The sequence below is a fragment of the Mesoplodon densirostris genome, chromosome 17, assembly GCF_025265405.1.
Source record: "Mesoplodon densirostris isolate mMesDen1 chromosome 17, mMesDen1 primary haplotype, whole genome shotgun sequence".
NCBI lineage: Eukaryota > Metazoa > Chordata > Mammalia > Artiodactyla > Ziphiidae > Mesoplodon > Mesoplodon densirostris.
The window spans coordinates 12,611,537-12,628,842 of NC_082677.1; the positions used below are offsets into that span (position 1 = coordinate 12,611,537).

The 17,306-nt window shown below is 34.5% G+C and overlaps 1 protein-coding gene across 12 annotated transcripts in view; it reads right to left on the reverse strand.

Moving 5' to 3' along the window:
• Nucleotides 1–17,306, reverse strand: part of SUPT20H (SPT20 homolog, SAGA complex component) — a 39,888-nt gene that overhangs the window by 677 nt on the left and 21,905 nt on the right. For 4 of the 12 annotated variants that reach the window (XM_060079714.1, XM_060079718.1, XM_060079715.1 and 1 more), the window contains 12 exons: nt 16,404–16,561; nt 14,880–14,906; nt 14,280–14,312; nt 13,596–13,713; nt 12,938–13,040; nt 12,646–12,804; nt 10,620–10,926; nt 9,917–10,071; nt 7,571–7,626; nt 5,547–5,669; nt 2,048–2,153; nt 559–662 (listed from right to left, as the gene is read on the reverse strand). In XM_060079714.1, coding sequence (XP_059935697.1) covers nt 559–662; nt 2,048–2,153; nt 5,547–5,669; nt 7,571–7,626; nt 9,917–10,071; nt 10,620–10,926; nt 12,646–12,804; nt 12,938–13,040; nt 13,596–13,713; nt 14,280–14,312; nt 14,880–14,906; nt 16,404–16,561 — 1,449 coding nt within the window. The remainder of the gene's footprint in view (nt 1–558; nt 663–2,047; nt 2,154–5,546; nt 5,670–7,570; nt 7,627–9,916; nt 10,072–10,619; nt 10,927–12,645; nt 12,805–12,937; nt 13,041–13,595; nt 13,714–14,279; nt 14,313–14,879; nt 14,907–16,403; nt 16,562–17,306) is intronic. The other 8 variants (XM_060079723.1, XM_060079722.1, XM_060079725.1 and 5 more) reach the window with 5 other exon arrangements.

Here is a 17,306-nt window from a genome sequence, read left to right on the forward strand (position 1 = left end):
TCTTGGTAAACTTCAAAAGTATTTCTGTTACTTTGCCTGGCCAGTCTATATTGCAGTAACTCAGCAACTTCAGTTACCATATTGTTGTATGAGGGTTTATAGCAATATAAAACCACCCTGCAAATTAAAGAAAGTCAACTATAATATGCTGACTTCTAGAATAATGGAACAACATTCTTCAAAAACAGGTATGACATTTACAAATAGGAACACTGGTACGCTTGCCTTTTTCTGCAGTACAGTATTAAAAAGTTAACCATTGGCACTTACAACTAACTATTTCAAAATGTACTGAAACCTATAAAAATGTATGTTAATGTGCCACCAGCACTTCAGGAAGGATTTTGAATTAGGAAAATAGTATGACTTAAATGTACAAAATATTCAGTGCTCCAAGTTCACTGGCTAAAATTGTCAGACTTTTAAATAAAATTTGCTATTTACCAATTACTGTATAGTCTTAGAAGACAGTAACATAAAACTAAAGTAAGGTATTTTGAAGTACTTTTGGAGCAGAGTATGTTTAAAAATGTAACCAGAGTGAAGTTGCTGGATTACTTGGATCTGTTGCTGCTGCTGTTGAAAGGCAGAGGAGAGCTGGAATCTCTGCTGAGGAAGGCTTTGCTCAGGTCTGTTCTCGGCAGAGCCAAGCTGAGACAACACTACAGAGAGGAGAAGGGGAAAGCAGGCCAGTCAGAAAGTTTGAAGGCTACCAGGGTTAGAAAAGGACAACACAGAAAATGAAATAATAGAAAAGTGTCAGTATGATTAAGTATCAAATCACAGACATTTCGGAATAAATTTAGGACAGTCTCCTGTTAGTTGAGGGTACCACTGATGATAGAACTTCCTGGACATGGAAGAGAAGGGAGAGCATGTGGGCCAAAGCACTGTATCCCTCTCTTTTCTTACATCTCAATGAAACTTGATACTAGTGCTATTTTGTTGAGAAGGCTTTCTAGCAAAATGCTGAATACAGTATGTTATTTTAAAATATAACCAATCAGGTAGGAAATGGAGTGGGAGAAATCCCAACTACCATAAGGACAAAACTGGTAGACAAGTGGTAAAAGATTAGCAACAAAGGTGGTGAACCTTTTAGAGCTGAGTCAGATCAGGGACAAGTTCAACTCTCTCATTGCTCAGTTGAGGACATTTCAGACCTGGATCGTTTGAGTGACTCAAAGCTTAAAAGTAATTAGTGGCAAGTCGAGCTAGGAACATTCTCATTTTTCAGCCTAGAGTTCTTTCCACTAAATTACACTACAGCTATTTTAGGAAAAAATAGCTTGTGGGGTAAAAGTTTATACTAATGAATTTCCATTTGGAAATTCACTGCCTCTAAATTAGAACTTTACATAAATTATTCCAAATTCGGACACTGGGAATTATATCGGGTTCTAAAGGCATCATAGTAAGTCCAGTGATAATTCAAAATGTTAACGTGTTCACTCATTAATCCTCAAACAGTATCTCAGTTTTCTTATACATGTGGCTTCTTTTAACTAAATGTAGAGTTATAATTGCCATCTTCAATTGATGAAATGATCTTCATTAAAGGTATATCTTTGCTGCACCATTTATTACTAGAAGTGGTGAGCAATCATTTAGTACAATCACATTTTTTTACAAGTGTCTTACAGAAGCTAAGCTACTTGACTATTAAGTCCTAATTCATACAACAAGCCACTGGAATGAGAAAAGATTGTGCAATCTGGAAAAATGCAGTCTCAATAACCCAGGAAAACTGAAAAGCTAACAGCTTTAGAAGCTTCCTAGTAAGTTGAGTAACTGTAAAATATTCCCAACAAAATTTAACATGAGGAAAACATTAACTGCTGTTAATATATGTAGGTCAAAGCACTTTAAACAATTATCAAAATAATGAAAAAAATCTGAGTGCCATCAATTAATAGTTCACACATTAAATACAACTAAAGTTTTTCCTTGTAACTGCGCAAGGAAAATAAATAGTTAAAATGGTGAGATCACAAATAGATTAGATACTTTAAATAAATTCAACATATTTAGTTATGAAGATACCAACCAGCTGCCTGTGACTGCATATAACTTCCTACTCCAGCAAGGTTAATAACTGCAGTGTGCTGAGCAGATAAGGCCTGTTCTTGACTGGTACAACTTTGTTCAGAACCCTGAATAAAAAGATAATACGTGACTTGTACAAAAATAAAAACAATTTTGGATTGGTGGAATTAGTATTTTATTCCTGTATGAAAAAAAAATCAACATTAGTCTAGGTCTTGCAAAAAGAATGGCCTAAAGAAAAGACGTCAAAGGTATTTAGAATTAGCAAGAATAAGCTTACGGTATTTTGAAAGCAAGAAAATAAAACCTAATTTTCAGAACTGATACTGTATTAAATAATTACTAAGGCTTCTATAAAGCTTCATCAGAACTTTTTTTTTAAATTGAAGTATAGTTGATTTGCAATATTGTGTTAGTTTCAGGTACAGAGCAAAGTAATTCAGTTGTATATATACACACACACATATTTTTCAATTATTTTCCCTTATAGGTTATTACAAGATATTGAAGGTAGCTCCCTGTGCTATATGTTAAATCCTTGTTGCTTATCGATTTTCTGTATAATAGTCTGTATATTTTCTGTATAATAGTTAACCCCATACTCCTAATTTAAGCGCCCCTGCAACACGGTAATCATACATTTGTTTTCTATGTCTGTGTCTGTGGGTCTGTTTCTGTCTGGTATATAGATTCATTTGTATTATTTTTTAGATTCAACATGTAAGTGATATAACATTAGTCTTGCTCTGTCTGACTTAGTTCGCTTAGTTTGATATTCTCTAGGTCCATCCACATTGCTGTAAATGGCAGTATTTCATTCTTTCTATGGCTAATATTCCACTGTATATATATATACCACATCTTCTTAAGCCAATTATCTGTTGGTGGCACTTGGGTTGTTTCTGTCTTGGCTATTATAAACAGTGCGGCTATGAACATGGGGGTGGCATGTATCTTTTCAAATTAGAGTTTTCATCTTTTCTGGGTATATACCCAGGAATGGGAGTGCTGGATCATATGGCAGCTTGGGTTTTAGTTTTTTAAGGAACCTCCATACTCTTCTCCGTAGTGGCTGCGCCAATTTACATTTCCACTAGCAGTGCAAGAGGACTCCCTTTTCATCTATTTAGGCCTGCCCATTTTTTGATAGGGCTGTTTGTTTTTTCAATATTGCTTCTATAAAACTTCATCAGAACAAGTTTTTAAAGCTTTAAACACTGCAACATAGTACTAGAACTTCTAGTGAGCACATTCAAGAAAAGGAAACAAAAAGGCATATAGATTAAAAAGAAAAAATAACTGCCCTTATTTGCAAATGGCATTGACTATCTAGGAAAAAACACCCTAATGAATCTACAAAAAAACTTCTAGAACAAATAAGTGAGGTCAGTAAGATTGCAGAACACAAGATCAACATACAAAAACATACAAAAACAATTCTGTATACTAGCAACGAACATGTAGAAAACGAAATTAAAAACAATACCATTAACAATTTCCCAAGAATGGGAAAAAAAAGGAAGGGAGGGAGGGAGGGAGGAAGGAAGAAAGGAAGGGAGGAAGGAAGGGAAAGAAAGAGAAAGAAAACTAAAGAAACTTAGGTGTAAATCTATGAAACATACAGGTTTTGTATGCTGAAAACTAGCTGATAGAGCTAGCCTAGATAGAGACACACTGTGTTCATGGACTAGAAAACTCACACAGTCAACGTGGTAAGCCTTTCCCAAAATGACCTTTAGGTTTAACTCAATTCCTTTAAAAATTCCAGCGAAGTCTTCTGTAGATATAGATAAGATGATTCTAAAATTCATAAGGAAAGGCAAAGGATCTAGAACAGCTATAGAATTTTGAAAAAGAAGGATAACATCGGAGGAATCACTGTGTCTGATTTTAAGACTTACTATATATATATGTGTGTATGTATATATATGTGTGTGTGTGTGTATATATATACTTAGTCTACAGTGATCACAACAGTATGGTACTAACAGAGTGACAGATATTAATACATAGATGGGTGAAACAGAGTAGAGAATACAGAAATAGAGCCACACAAACAGTCAACTGACCTTTGACAAAGGTGCATAAGTAATTCAGTTGAGGAGGATGGCTTTTCTAACAAATGGTGCTGGAGCAAATGGACATCCATATCCCCCCATAAAATGAACCTGGACCAAAGTCTCATACCTTTTATAAAAATCAACTGAAAATGGATCATAGATTTAAATGGAAACTATAAGAAAAAACCTTTTGGGCCTAGGGCTAGGTGAGGAGAGTTCTCAGACTTAATACCTAAAGCACAATTCATTAAAAAAAAAAAAAAAAGATAACTCAGACTTCCAGAAGCAATTCAAATGTCCATCGATGGATAAATGGATAAACAAAATGTGATATATAAATACAATGAAATACTATTCAGCCTTAAAAAGAAATTTCTGACACATGCTACAACATGGATGAACCTTTTGGGTATTACGCTAAATTAAACAGGTCAGTCACAAATAGACAAATACTGTATAATTTCACTTATATGAGGTGCCTGGAGTAGTCAAACTCACAGAAACAGAAAGTTGGCTAGAAGGAGGGGGAAATAAGGAGTTGTTTAATGGGTATAGAGTTTCACTTTTGCAAGATGAAAAAGTTCTGGAGATTGGCTGCACCACAATATGAATATACTTAATGCTACTGAACTGCATATTTAGAAATGGTTAAGATGGTAAAAGTGCAAATCAAGAATTTTATATCCAGCCAAGTAATCCTTTATGTGTTAATAAAGAAAAATAGCTTTAAATATGTGCCCTTCCTGAGAAATCTAATAGAGGATGAGCATTATCCAATCAAGATTTGACTGGGTAATCTTTGGTGGAAGGACTGATAGTGAACATTACATATATTTAATTGTGAACTAAGAGAAACGATGAGGGTGGGACTCAACAATCAGTAATTTTTAGTTTCCCAGACGATTCCGAAGTGCAGCAAAGGTTCAGAAAAACCTGAAGTTCCTTCTACTACTTTAATTTACTTTAGTTCTTGTTCAATTTCATTTTGTTTGGCAATATACAAAGTATTTGTTTTTGTCTATCTTCGCTCTGTTCTATGCTTCAAGATAAAAAGAATATCTCTATTCTAATAGACACAAAATACTATCAAAAGAAGGATGATGACGGGGTAGAAAATACATGGCCTATAGAGGCAGAAAGACCTGGACTTGAATCCCTGGCCCTGCCACTCGATGTATGGTTGTGAGCAAGTCAGTCACCTGAATCTATTTCAGACTATGCAATATGCAAGATGGAAGTGACATCATCTATTCAAGTATGGATGTTGTGAGAATTAGAAACAGGCACCCAATAACTGATAGCTGCTATTGTTAATGAAGAACCACACATGAAAAGTTGGTTCAAACAATCTAAATAAAAACACTTGAAATATGCTTGGCATATACCAAAAAAGGTTATAATTCTATGATACAAAGCATATGGAGGGTAGAAAGGACATACCTGCTCCCCTGGCTGTTGAGGAATAGAAGTTGTGGGTTGCTGAGGTTGCTGTGGTGTAAACTGAGAAAGCTGCTGCTGCTGCTGCTGCTGCAGTGTGTTAAAAATGAGCGAGCCACCTGGAAGCTATTAAGTATTTAAGCAAGAATTAATTAGCCGATTTCAGATTAAATGTCTTTATTCTACAAACATTTCTGGAGCATTCACTATGTGTCAGGCATTCTTCCAGGGACTGAGGAGACAGGTGAACAAAAATGGAAACAAAACAAGATTCCTGCCCTTAAAAAAAGGAACAATCGCTTTAAACACAATTTTTAAGTGCTGTTACTTTGGCTCTCAAATATGTTAGTCATCTCCAGTGTAAGTCTTTCTGCTTCAAGTTAATAGTTAGCTATCCAAATATACATACTGCTTTTATTTAACTGCTTTTATACATCAACACAAAACAGCATTAAATGCATTTGGAAGTATAAACAAGAAGCTAGTGATAATCAGAGATATATATTAAGAAAACTCGTCTCCCTAAATTTGGTCTAGCTTTGCCCTAAACCAGAAATACATGCATTTTTATATAACATAGCTAGGAATTCCAAAGCTGAAAAGAAAGTGCATTAGATGTCCATATTTAGTTTGGAGACATTACTTGCTCTGTCATTCTGAATCTAAATTAATTAAAAACAAACAAACAAAACAAAAAAAACTTTAAAAAAAGAAGCATCCAGAAAACTCCACACTAAAAACTAAAACTATGCATTCCAAATGCATCAGGAAACAAATGGTTTTTCCACTTTACTCTATAGGAGTTTAAGTTAAAAGCACTTTGAAGTTTTGTGGGAAAGTCCAAGCAAATATCAAATACAGAACTCTTAGGTCTTTACAGTCAAAAAAGGTGTCTCGGGTCAAAAGCTCTATACCCAGCACAGCTCACTGTTAGGTAAACCTGGACAAAGCACAGGTCAAATGTTCCTTCCTCAATTAGGTAGACAGTAATAAATGTTGCAAAATATAATTTATAAGGTGGCTTTGCCCTTAATCCTTATTATCAGTGCTATTAAGGAATCCCACTCCTCTTAACACTGAGACTGATCCTTGTAGAAATTCCTACAGCAAAATGCAGGAAAGTTGGCTAAATAAACCAATGTGTCCATATCACAATTAGATTATTCTGCAATTAGTCTGTAAATACTGACACTGTTTGCATATTGTATACAGGAAATAAGTTTTAAGATTTAGTTCTAAGTGTATTTCCTGATTTATTACTTCTGAATATCAGGTTGGGTTGATCTGTTTGTTATTGTTATTTCCCAATAATCCATAGCTCTGCCATTCTTTGTCTCCAAATCTTTATATTTATGTCTACCTTTTCTAAAAATTCTCTGTAGATAATCCCATCCATTTTCCAACCTACTAGCTTAATACTGAATTCCATCCTTAAATGACCTAGCGTAACACTCAGAATATTTTAAGTTCACAACATGTACTAAATTCTTTACCTACAACCTCTCTTTATACGTTAACATTGATAAAATGTGTTAAGAAAAGCCTCACTACTGGACACAAACTGTAATCTAACAAACATTCATTGACTGACTACTAGGTGCCTGGCACTGTGCCACGAAGTCATATTCTCCTCAGGAAAAGAACACACATACCTAATTTCACACAGAAAATCTACTATAAGCAAACAGCAATACCTACATGCATGCATAAGAAGTCTGTTAGGAGAGAAATTATTTCTAAGTATGCCTGCTGCTACTCTTGTAGGCAAGTTATTTCCCTTGGCAGTTGTCAACTCTCCCCTCTGGAACTAGTTCTTGATTTGGCAGTGGCGCCAGAGCCGATGCAAGTGCAGTACATAGGATACCCATTCTTTCCCCTTATCTACTTGAACATGCAAAGGTAACCACACCCTTAGAAGATTCTGGACAACCTCAAAACTTCAAATGCTGATGTGTACAAACTTACATGGTTAAAAACAAACAAACAAAAACTATAAAAACTTTAATAAAAAGCAGTTTCAGGTTTACCTGGAGTAGATTTAAGGGCCTGAGACTTGAAGTATTTTTTAAACCAAATGGAACACCTATTAAATAAAACTCATGGTTAAAACAGGGAATTAAAACTTTATTATACTTGAAAGTATTTTATACTTTAGTATATAAAAATACTTTTAAGCACTTCCTGCACAGATGTGCTTATTTTCTATATTTAAAAAATGTCTTATAAGCAAAAAACCCCCTATTTTCACCAATACCAAAGATGTGGGCACCAGATGTACACTATAATCTGTATTTCAGAAACTGAGACTTCTTTATAAATATTTGGACTGTTGGCTGGAAAAGTAATCTAGCAGTATGCAAACACCATAAACATAATAAAACTATCACTGTTGTGCAAATACATTTCAGGGACTGGCATCTATTTATATTCCTCAGTGCTAAACAGCATAGGATCATAACCCTATCTCTGAGAAGCAGTGTGCTCTGTGCCATTTTTTAAAGTACAAATGCTAATATTAATAATGCTAAAGAACGCTGCTGAATTTTGTGTGTAAGGATCAAGCTGAAAGTCAGGAAACGATGCTCTGTTAATTCTGAACTTATTCCCCAAAATCTGTGACACAACATGGAGCACATCATAAAGCAGGGGTTGGCAAACTCTTCCAGTAGGCTTTGTGGGCCATACAGAGACTCTCATATACTCTTTCTTTTGTCTTTTTTTAAAAAAACAAACTTTAAAAAATGTAAAACTATTCTTAGCTTAGATGTGAGTTATAGTTTGCTGATCCCAGTCTCAAAGTATGTATTGTATATATTTTCCTCACTAAATATACCAATTCGAACACTAGTTAAAAATGTATATAGTCCTCTAAGCAGATAACTGTACTAAAAAAGATACAGGGCAAATAATGCACAGGTGACAGTATGAAAGTCTTGTATAAGAAATGGAAAATGCATAATCAGATAAAAATGTGACAATACTGATATTCCCTCCAGGATTCTCATAAAAAAAAAAAGACATAACTCCCTTTAAAGGTGGATGACATCTGTATAATGTTTTATAGCTTTCTAAAGGCACTTTCATATCACTTCATTTATTTCTCATAAGTACCAAATGAATTTAGAAATTTTCACTCCCATTTTAGAATAGATGAAACTCAGGCTAAGGGAGAAAAATTAAGTGACTGCTTTCAGACCCCACAGTTAGCATTTGGAGCCACAAGTAACTGGTAGAATTATATGTAAATATAAAATCCTAAATTCAACACTGATTCCATTTCCAGGGCTTCTGTCACTAGAGCATATTTATACATATTAAAGTAAGAATATGAGCTAGAATTACAAAATCACAGCAATATATTAACATGTTTAAATTATATTCTTTGGATTCTCTTTCTCTTAACTCATAGAAAGTTTCAGAGAAGTTTTTCTGACTATGCTGAGTTTACTTTTCCTGTTAATTTTTTCTCAGTAGTAAGAAATCGAACTGTTCTGAGATATAATACATTCTCTTAAAGAGCATTTAAGAATGGCACAAGTCAGGACTTCCCTGGTGGTGCGGTGGTTAAGACTACGCGCCTGGGTTCAATCCCTGGTCCGGGAACTAGATCCCACACGCATGCCGCAACTAAGAGTTCGCATGCCAGAACTAAGGGGCCCGCCTGCTGCAACTAAGACCTGACGCAACCAAATAATTAGTAAATTAAAAAAAAAAGCACAAGTTATTAAAACTCTTTTTCAGTATATGTAATTATAATTATTACTACTACTGCAAGAAAACTACTACTAATGATGATGACAGCAAATATTTTTGAATGTTTATCACATCTCAGGCATAGTTTAAGCACCTCATCTGTATTTATTCATTCAATCCTCACAATTATGAGGTAAAGTATTATTATCATCCACATTTATGAAGAAAGTGAGGCACAAAGGTAACTCTGTCATGATTACACAGTTAGAGTAAGCTGCACAAGCAGGGTTCAAATCAGGCAGTCTGGCTCCAGAACTGAGGCTTTAAATGCCATGCTGTGTTGCTTTTCTTGCTCACATATGTTTTCAAAATACATTTCCTTTACCTGGGACAGGACTACATTGACAATTATAAAAGTTACTTTTATAATAATCTTTGGAAGGTAAAGATAAAATTTGCAGAGACTTATAGGCTTACCAAGTTTCCTCACAGAGAAGTTCATAGTTAGATGGGTTTTTAATTCAAATACCAGAACTCTTAAAGCTTTTGAAAGGAAATATTTCCGACATAATACTTCATAAAATAAGGATGTTAAATGTTTAAATAATATCGTTAAATGGCATTTTTACATAAGCATGGACTTTAATTTTATTAGAGGTTATTATTTCTAATATTCTGACCTGCTTGAGAAGCTGCCTGCATTGCACTGGGCAATGCATTGGGTAGCAGACCTCCTGAGGGTAGAAGGCCACTCAAGTTTATTCCTGCAGGAGTTATGGCACCAGTGTTACAGCCCAGCATAGGGTTTGAACCACTCATCAAAGCTTGAGCTCCACTGCAGGAGAATAAGACAGAGCATTAAACTAGCACTATAAAAGGGAAAATCAGCCACATAATTCCTTGGATTAAAAAACAAACCACTAAACAAACACAGATATTTCTGTCTTAAATGTCAATTTGGAGGCTTAGTTTCATTTTTTTGCTAGAAAGTGACAGCAAGGTTGGCTAAGATTAAGTACAGTTTATTTATCAATTAAGTACTATATATTTATCAAGTACTGTATATTTATCAAGTACTATATACTTAAGATATAATTTGGAAGAGTAATGTCCTAATCAATGGATTAAAAGATGGTAAAACAGAGGATAAACAGGAAAATCTAAGCTGCTGTCAATGTGTAGTAGTATCATCTTAGTGCATGTAATAGATTGATCACCTAAAATTAAAACATACTTGTTGAGATAGCTTCTATCCACATAGAAACTATTTTCTTTCAATTTCAATAATATGCAATTTGTTCTTAATTTCACAAATAAGAATTTCTTTAGATTGCTTACAGTATCTTAAAAAAAAAAAAAATCAGGGCATCAATGCAAACTTACCAAACAGAGCCCACTACATTGATGAAGTTAAGTCCAGCAGAGTTTGCCATGACTTGGGTGGCCGTGGTTCCTGTAGTTATAGATGTTACCATGGTGGAAAGAGGAATGGTCGTTACAGGCATTGCCTGGCTCAGAGACCTTTGCTGCTGAGCAAACTGAGTTAACAAAGTGGGCTGAGGGGTGAAGCCTGAATCTTGGGGAGTAGGGGTAGCTGAAGGGGTAATAGGAGTTGAGCTCTGAGCATCAGGAGGGTGTGGGGTCGATGAAGGGGTTGGTGTAGGAGTAGATGGCTTAGGAGTTCCAGATCCTGCTCATTGAGAAAAATAAAAATTGCTAGTTTGTTATAAATGGCCAGTCCTTTTTAAAATAAGGTTAATGGAATCTTATTTAGCACTGACAATTTGTTCCAGTTTTTTTTTTAAAGCAGTTAACTGCAAGTGTTAATTTCTACACATGATACATGAGTGTTGCTACACTCAATTACAATTAAGGATGCAGTATATCACCTACAAATCCCATCAGAGGTGCTATTACAGTAACAGTAAAAATATACGTTTGTATTCTACCACAATACCCATTTAAAAGTTAGTTTCCTACATGTTACCTTTGGCCTATAAAGTTTAAAAGGACTTCAAATTAATTTTTGTTATTTACGATTTCACTAATTTAGGACTTCACTTAGAAATATTGCTTATTTTCTGTTAACAGTCTGAGATAAACTCTGAACATATTTAATAAATTACATATGATTAACAATCATATTTGGCACCTAGATATACATATTTAATTCCTAACACATCAAGTTTATCCTGACAAACAAATTTTACAAAACACAGTAATAAAGCAAATATTTGAGAGATAATACTGCATCTTTAACAGTAACTGTGTACTTCTGTTTAAATGTAGAATGTATAGAAAATCTGTTGTGAATGAAGTATGCACAGTTTATCAACTTTAAAAAAAACAAAAACAAAAAACAAAAACCAAAAAAATAAAACCAAAAGCTCTTGAGGTGTTTTCTTTTTTAGCTTTCATGTCCTGCAGAAAGAAAGGAAAGAAATGTGAATGTCCAGAAGCTGTCACTCAACCCTTACTTAAAGTAACAACTGTGTGCAGTAGATTAACATAATCCATACCCACAACATAAGAAGTGTGAATAAGACTTTCAGGAAATTTATAAATTTTTCTTTGTGCAAAACAAGAAGGCAGAAAAATTACACCTTTTGAGCTATCAAGATGAAGATGTTTACATCTAATGCAAAGACCACCCTGTCACTGTGCAGTGTACTAAAACTTTCAGCACACATTAGTTATTTATTAAAAAATCTAAAAAACTGGAATGCTTTTTTGCAAGTTGGTACCTAAGTATCTCAGATATTTACTAATTTGAAGAAATTCTCCCAAACTAATGCTAGAATTCTTGAATAACTCTTCTTGATGTTAAAAAAAAAAAAAGTATTCAGTAGTAAAAATTACATTTTAATATCTTCAGGTGCTTTATGATCATCCCACATTTTAGTAACTGATAACAATTTATAAGAGTGTAAGAGTGTTATTGAAAAATCGGCTTTCAGTTTACTGTATCACCACCTTGGAACTAGTTGGCTTCTTACATTTACAAAGATAAGACTGCAGCAACAACTCTTATGACTTTTTTTCCATATCAGCTGCATAGTTTACATAAAATGTAAAATGCCCAAGGGTACACTGGAATAAAAAATAATTTGGACTCTTATTGCCACATTTAACTACCAGATTATTTTTTTCAGGAGATGTGTAGGTTGCAAGTCTATAAGAAAGGTATACACAAGGTGCATACATAAATACAGAAAAACAAATACAATTACAATAAACATGTAATACATACAGTCAACAAGAGATTGGCATGAAGCGTCTCAAAATTTATACATTTTGGGTAGACAGTACATTCAGATTTCACTATTTCACTGGTCAAAAAGAGGCATCTTAAGAAACACTAATGCAAAAGCTTACAAAGAGTTAATGAAGAATTTAAGTTATGACTCACTTTGTGATGAACTGGCAGGTGACAGGGCAGCTGGAGAAAGCATGCTAACTTGATTGAGATCCATGGATGACTTCCGAGAAAGACTTGGTGGCTTAGAAGCAGGAGGAGGAGTTGGAGATTTAAGAAAGCTGCTGACCTGCTGTGGTGTAAAATAGTTACCTAGAAGAAAAATATACACGTTGTTTCCTAGATTCACAATTTAAAACTCTGAGTAAATCAAAATATGAGTAAATGGATTATGATCATGTGTTGTTTCTTACTCTAGATTACAAAAAACTAAGGAATGTAATACCTGAGGAACTATTTCCTGAGCTTGAGGGAAGTTTGATGGGTGGAGGTCGATGTTTTACTCCCTTCCCCAATACTGAAGACTGAACTGACAGGGTCTCAGGCTGCTAAGACAGTGACATTAAGCATACTCATTAAAATTAAGGTCAAATCAGAAATTCACAAATTAGTAACACTATTATAACCCCTGGATGAAAACACAGTTTAAAAAAGTGGAATGTACTTTTAATGTTTCTAGATTGGGTATTACAGGTGTTTCAAAAAAATGTAATTCCACATAAGGAGATCCATGAGATAACACAGTATACACAGGATGAAGGCAAGATTTCTGAGTAATAAGGTGGGGAGAAAGTTTGAGGGAGAAGAGCAGAGTCAGATGACAGCAAAGCTTCACCCTTAAATCGTCTCCAGAAAAACAGTAACTGTTGACGCCAGGTGGGTGATCAGTATACACAGATGTTCATTACACTTTTTGCTCTACCTCTGTGTACATTTGAAAGTTTCCATCATAAAAAGTTAAGTAATAAAAAGAAGATCAAAAGTAAAAACAAAACTAAACAATACCCCTATCCCTCATAAAACAGTCCTTAACATTTCTCAGATTCCTTGAGAACAATTAGGCAGAAAAAAGTAACAGCGCAAAAAAAGCTAAGCAAACACACTTCTGTTTCCTTCCCTGGAGAAGGCTGACTCAAGCTCGCTGAGCCACTGGAGCTATGCGACATCTTCACTGGACATTTGGCTTCGTTCTGGACCAGTTCCTGGTACTGACTGACTACTCTGAAATATTAGGGGGAAAACAGGTAATGATTAGCTAACTATTTTAAACATAAATTTACTACATAGGAAATAAATAGTAACTGTTAATGAAACAAGTTCTATCAAAAATAACATAAAAATTAAGATTAGATAATTTATCTTTGATAAAAGCACATTCTTCTAATATTTTCAATAACAAGCTAGTGCTGAAAACATTTTGCTAATTAACAATCTAAAGATAACTTGCAGTATCTTGTCTCTAATACAGAAATTACAGGGATTATTTCACCAATAAGTAGCCAAAAGAACTACCCATTGACTCTCCCTTATATTCTGATTAAACTATTACCTAGAAATCATTTTCCTTAGCTACTGTAGATACATCTAAGTTCTCTTATTTAAAATAAAGCTACATTTTAAACATTATCCTTTTAGTTGTTATTTTCCTAATTCTATTTAAAAATCCTAGTAATACCTAGGCATAATTAAAATCAAAGCTTTAACTTCGAATGGAGTAGTCTCTACCCTACAAGAGTGAAGTTTATCATATCCATCCAGATCACAAATAAAGATGCAAATATTTTTACCTCTCAGCATCAGTCTTTGATCCAATAATGAACCTAAATTGTTTTTAAAAAAAGAAGAGAAAAGTATTAGATAGACTTGTTTTAAGGAGCCCTGAGATTACTTTTGAAGACTTCCATATTTTAGTGACAGTAATTTTATAAACTGAATTAAAATCTACCAAGGTATCATGAAAACAAAAATTTTAAAATACATTAAAAAATAGGAAGCAATGACCAAGCTCTGCATGCATTACAAAATAATTCTGTGAATAAGTTGGCTGATCTAATTTAAAGGAGATTTACTTTGGCAGAAAACCTATGTTTCAAAACAAAATCTGGGCTGAAAGTTACCAAGTGCTATACACCCTTACAAGTGTCTGTCCTACAGCAATATTCACTGAACTACCGTGTACAAAGCCTTTGGCCTTCCTCTCACTTTAACCTTTGATTTTGGAAGACATTATTAATGTCTATATAGCAGGCCCTTAGAATATATTTTAGACGAGGAAGATGGTTTATCATCAATTTAAATAAAAAGTCTTTATCAAGTCTTAAAAGAGTTTGACATTTATATGATTTCTTAACGTATTAAAATAGTGAGTTTGTTTATTTTTTAATTACCAATTTGAATGATCATCTGTGGAGAAGCTGAAACATAAAATGTAAAAAAAGAAAAACTTGGTTAATGCAGCTCAAACTTTGACTTCATAGCTACTAAATCAAGTAATTTATGAATATGGGAGAAGGACTAGAAGGTAATAAACAATGCAGCATTTCTGCAGCAACGTCCTGATGTAAAAGGCAAAAAATTCAATTCTCTTCTTGTCAAATCTAATCAGTTGGCTTTTTGAACAATTTTTTTTTTTAAATGAGAGAACATATGCCCTTGTGTTTGAGAAAAGTTAATAACTATTTAAAATGACCAATGTGTATCTTTAAAGGGAGGACTACAAAATATAGCTAATCGAAATACCTGATTTTTCTACTTAGCATACAAAAATAAAAACTGCTAATGTGAAAAAATTAGCTGAGGATTGATTCCCTGACTGCTGTTTCCTCCCATTGACTTTTACTTCGGTATTGGTGAGGTTACTCTTTAAAATCCATTTTTCTGCCATGGTTTCAATTAGTATTTTGTAAGGATTTAACATAGAGCTGGCCCTTGCTTTTTTCTGCTGAGGTTCTCTTTATTTTTCCTTCTTTTCAAAACAGCATCGACTTGATTAAAAAGCAGAACTAATAATAAAACGAACAAGGAAAACAAAACTAAATACGGGTACCTTGTAGTAAATACATGTAGCCCGTAAGCTTAGGAATATCAACTTCCGTTGGCGCTCTATATCTGCAGATTCTGCATCTCCAGATTCAACCACCATGGAATGAAAATACTTGGGGGGAAAATATTCCAGAAAAGTCCCAAAAAGCAAAACTTGAATTTGCCACGGGCTGGCAACTATTTACGTAACATTTAAATTGTATTTATTACTTATTTACATAGCATTTACACTGTATTAGGTATTGTAAGTGACCCAGATAAAGTACATGGGAGGGATGTACAGAGGTTGCAAACACTACACCATTTTGATATAAGAGACTTGAGCATCTGCAGATTTTGGTATCCAAGGGGGTCCTGGAACCAATCCTCTGTGGATACCAAGGGACAACTATATATGTATTTCTAGAGCCAGTAACTACATTAAGCACTGGGTCTGTGTCCTTACAGGCAGTGCTGAAATATCAAGCATTTTTAACAGCTTTTACATTTAATTTACAGTAAACTTGCTTCCCATTTAAACAAACTATTGCCCGGAAGCACTTCATGCTCACAGAGAGGTTAAAGTCATAAGTGGCAACACATAAATATACCAAGAGGGATATCATGGGCATATCTTTCAAAGCAAATATAAGAATAATTTATAGCACAGGTTTTTTTGTTTTTGTTTGTGTTTTTTAAAGAAATTATTATTTCAAAGAACTCTTGGACAGCATGGTAACTACAATTTAAGTTTACTTAGGTCTGCTGCCAAATCTAACTGGAGTATTTAACAAAACAGGGAAACTTTTATTCATTAATAGTTCATCAGTAGTTGCTAAATACATTCTGATGACTTATTTTGTCAACTGCCTGTATTTAACAGAACTCACTGGGATGGAGACATCTGACTGTCACTCTCTTCATCTTCTTTACATGGCTGTATTTTACCATAGTAAAGTGGATCACCAAGTGACTGCAAAATGGTCAGCTTTGTTTTCTGATATGGATTACCAGCTTCACATTCAAATATATAGTCATCTTTTACATCCTGCAAAAGACCGAGCATCCCAAATAAATACCTTCTCCAGTAAATACATAGTCAGAATTAACACAAATCAGGAGTAAATGACGCACTAATTTACATCTTGCAATAAAAAGACACACGGAACATAGTCCTTAGAGAAAAAAGCCTAAGGGAAAGAAGCCCAGGATTCTTTTTTCAACATGGTACTTTGGGAACAAGAGTTTCAATGGGATATTTAGTTAACGAAGCCCTAGTGAATGTCAGAATTTCATATACTGAACATATGAATGCAAATATTAAATACTAAAAGGATAAAACTTTCAAAAGCAAACCTGTTTCTATTTGTCATTAGTCTTTTTGCTATTGCACGTACCAAGTATCTCTCATGGGACTTCCCTGGTGGTCCTGTGGTAAAGAATCCGCCTTCCAATTCAGGGAATGTGGGTTTGATCCCTGGTTGGGGAGCTAAGATCCTACATGTCACAGGGCAACTAAGCCCACGCACCACAACTACTGAGCCCACATGCTGCAAACTACAGAGCCCACGCGCCCTAACTACAGAACCCATGCACCACAACTAGAGCGAGAAAACCCACATGCCGCAACTAGAGAGAAGCCCGTGTGCTGCAACGAAAAGATCCTTCATGCCACAACGAAGATCCCGCGTGTCGCCAACTAAGACCCAACACAGCCAAAAAGAAATTAAAAAAAAAACAAACTCTCATTTCACTCCTAGATTCACATAATTAATTATGCCACAAAATTAAAT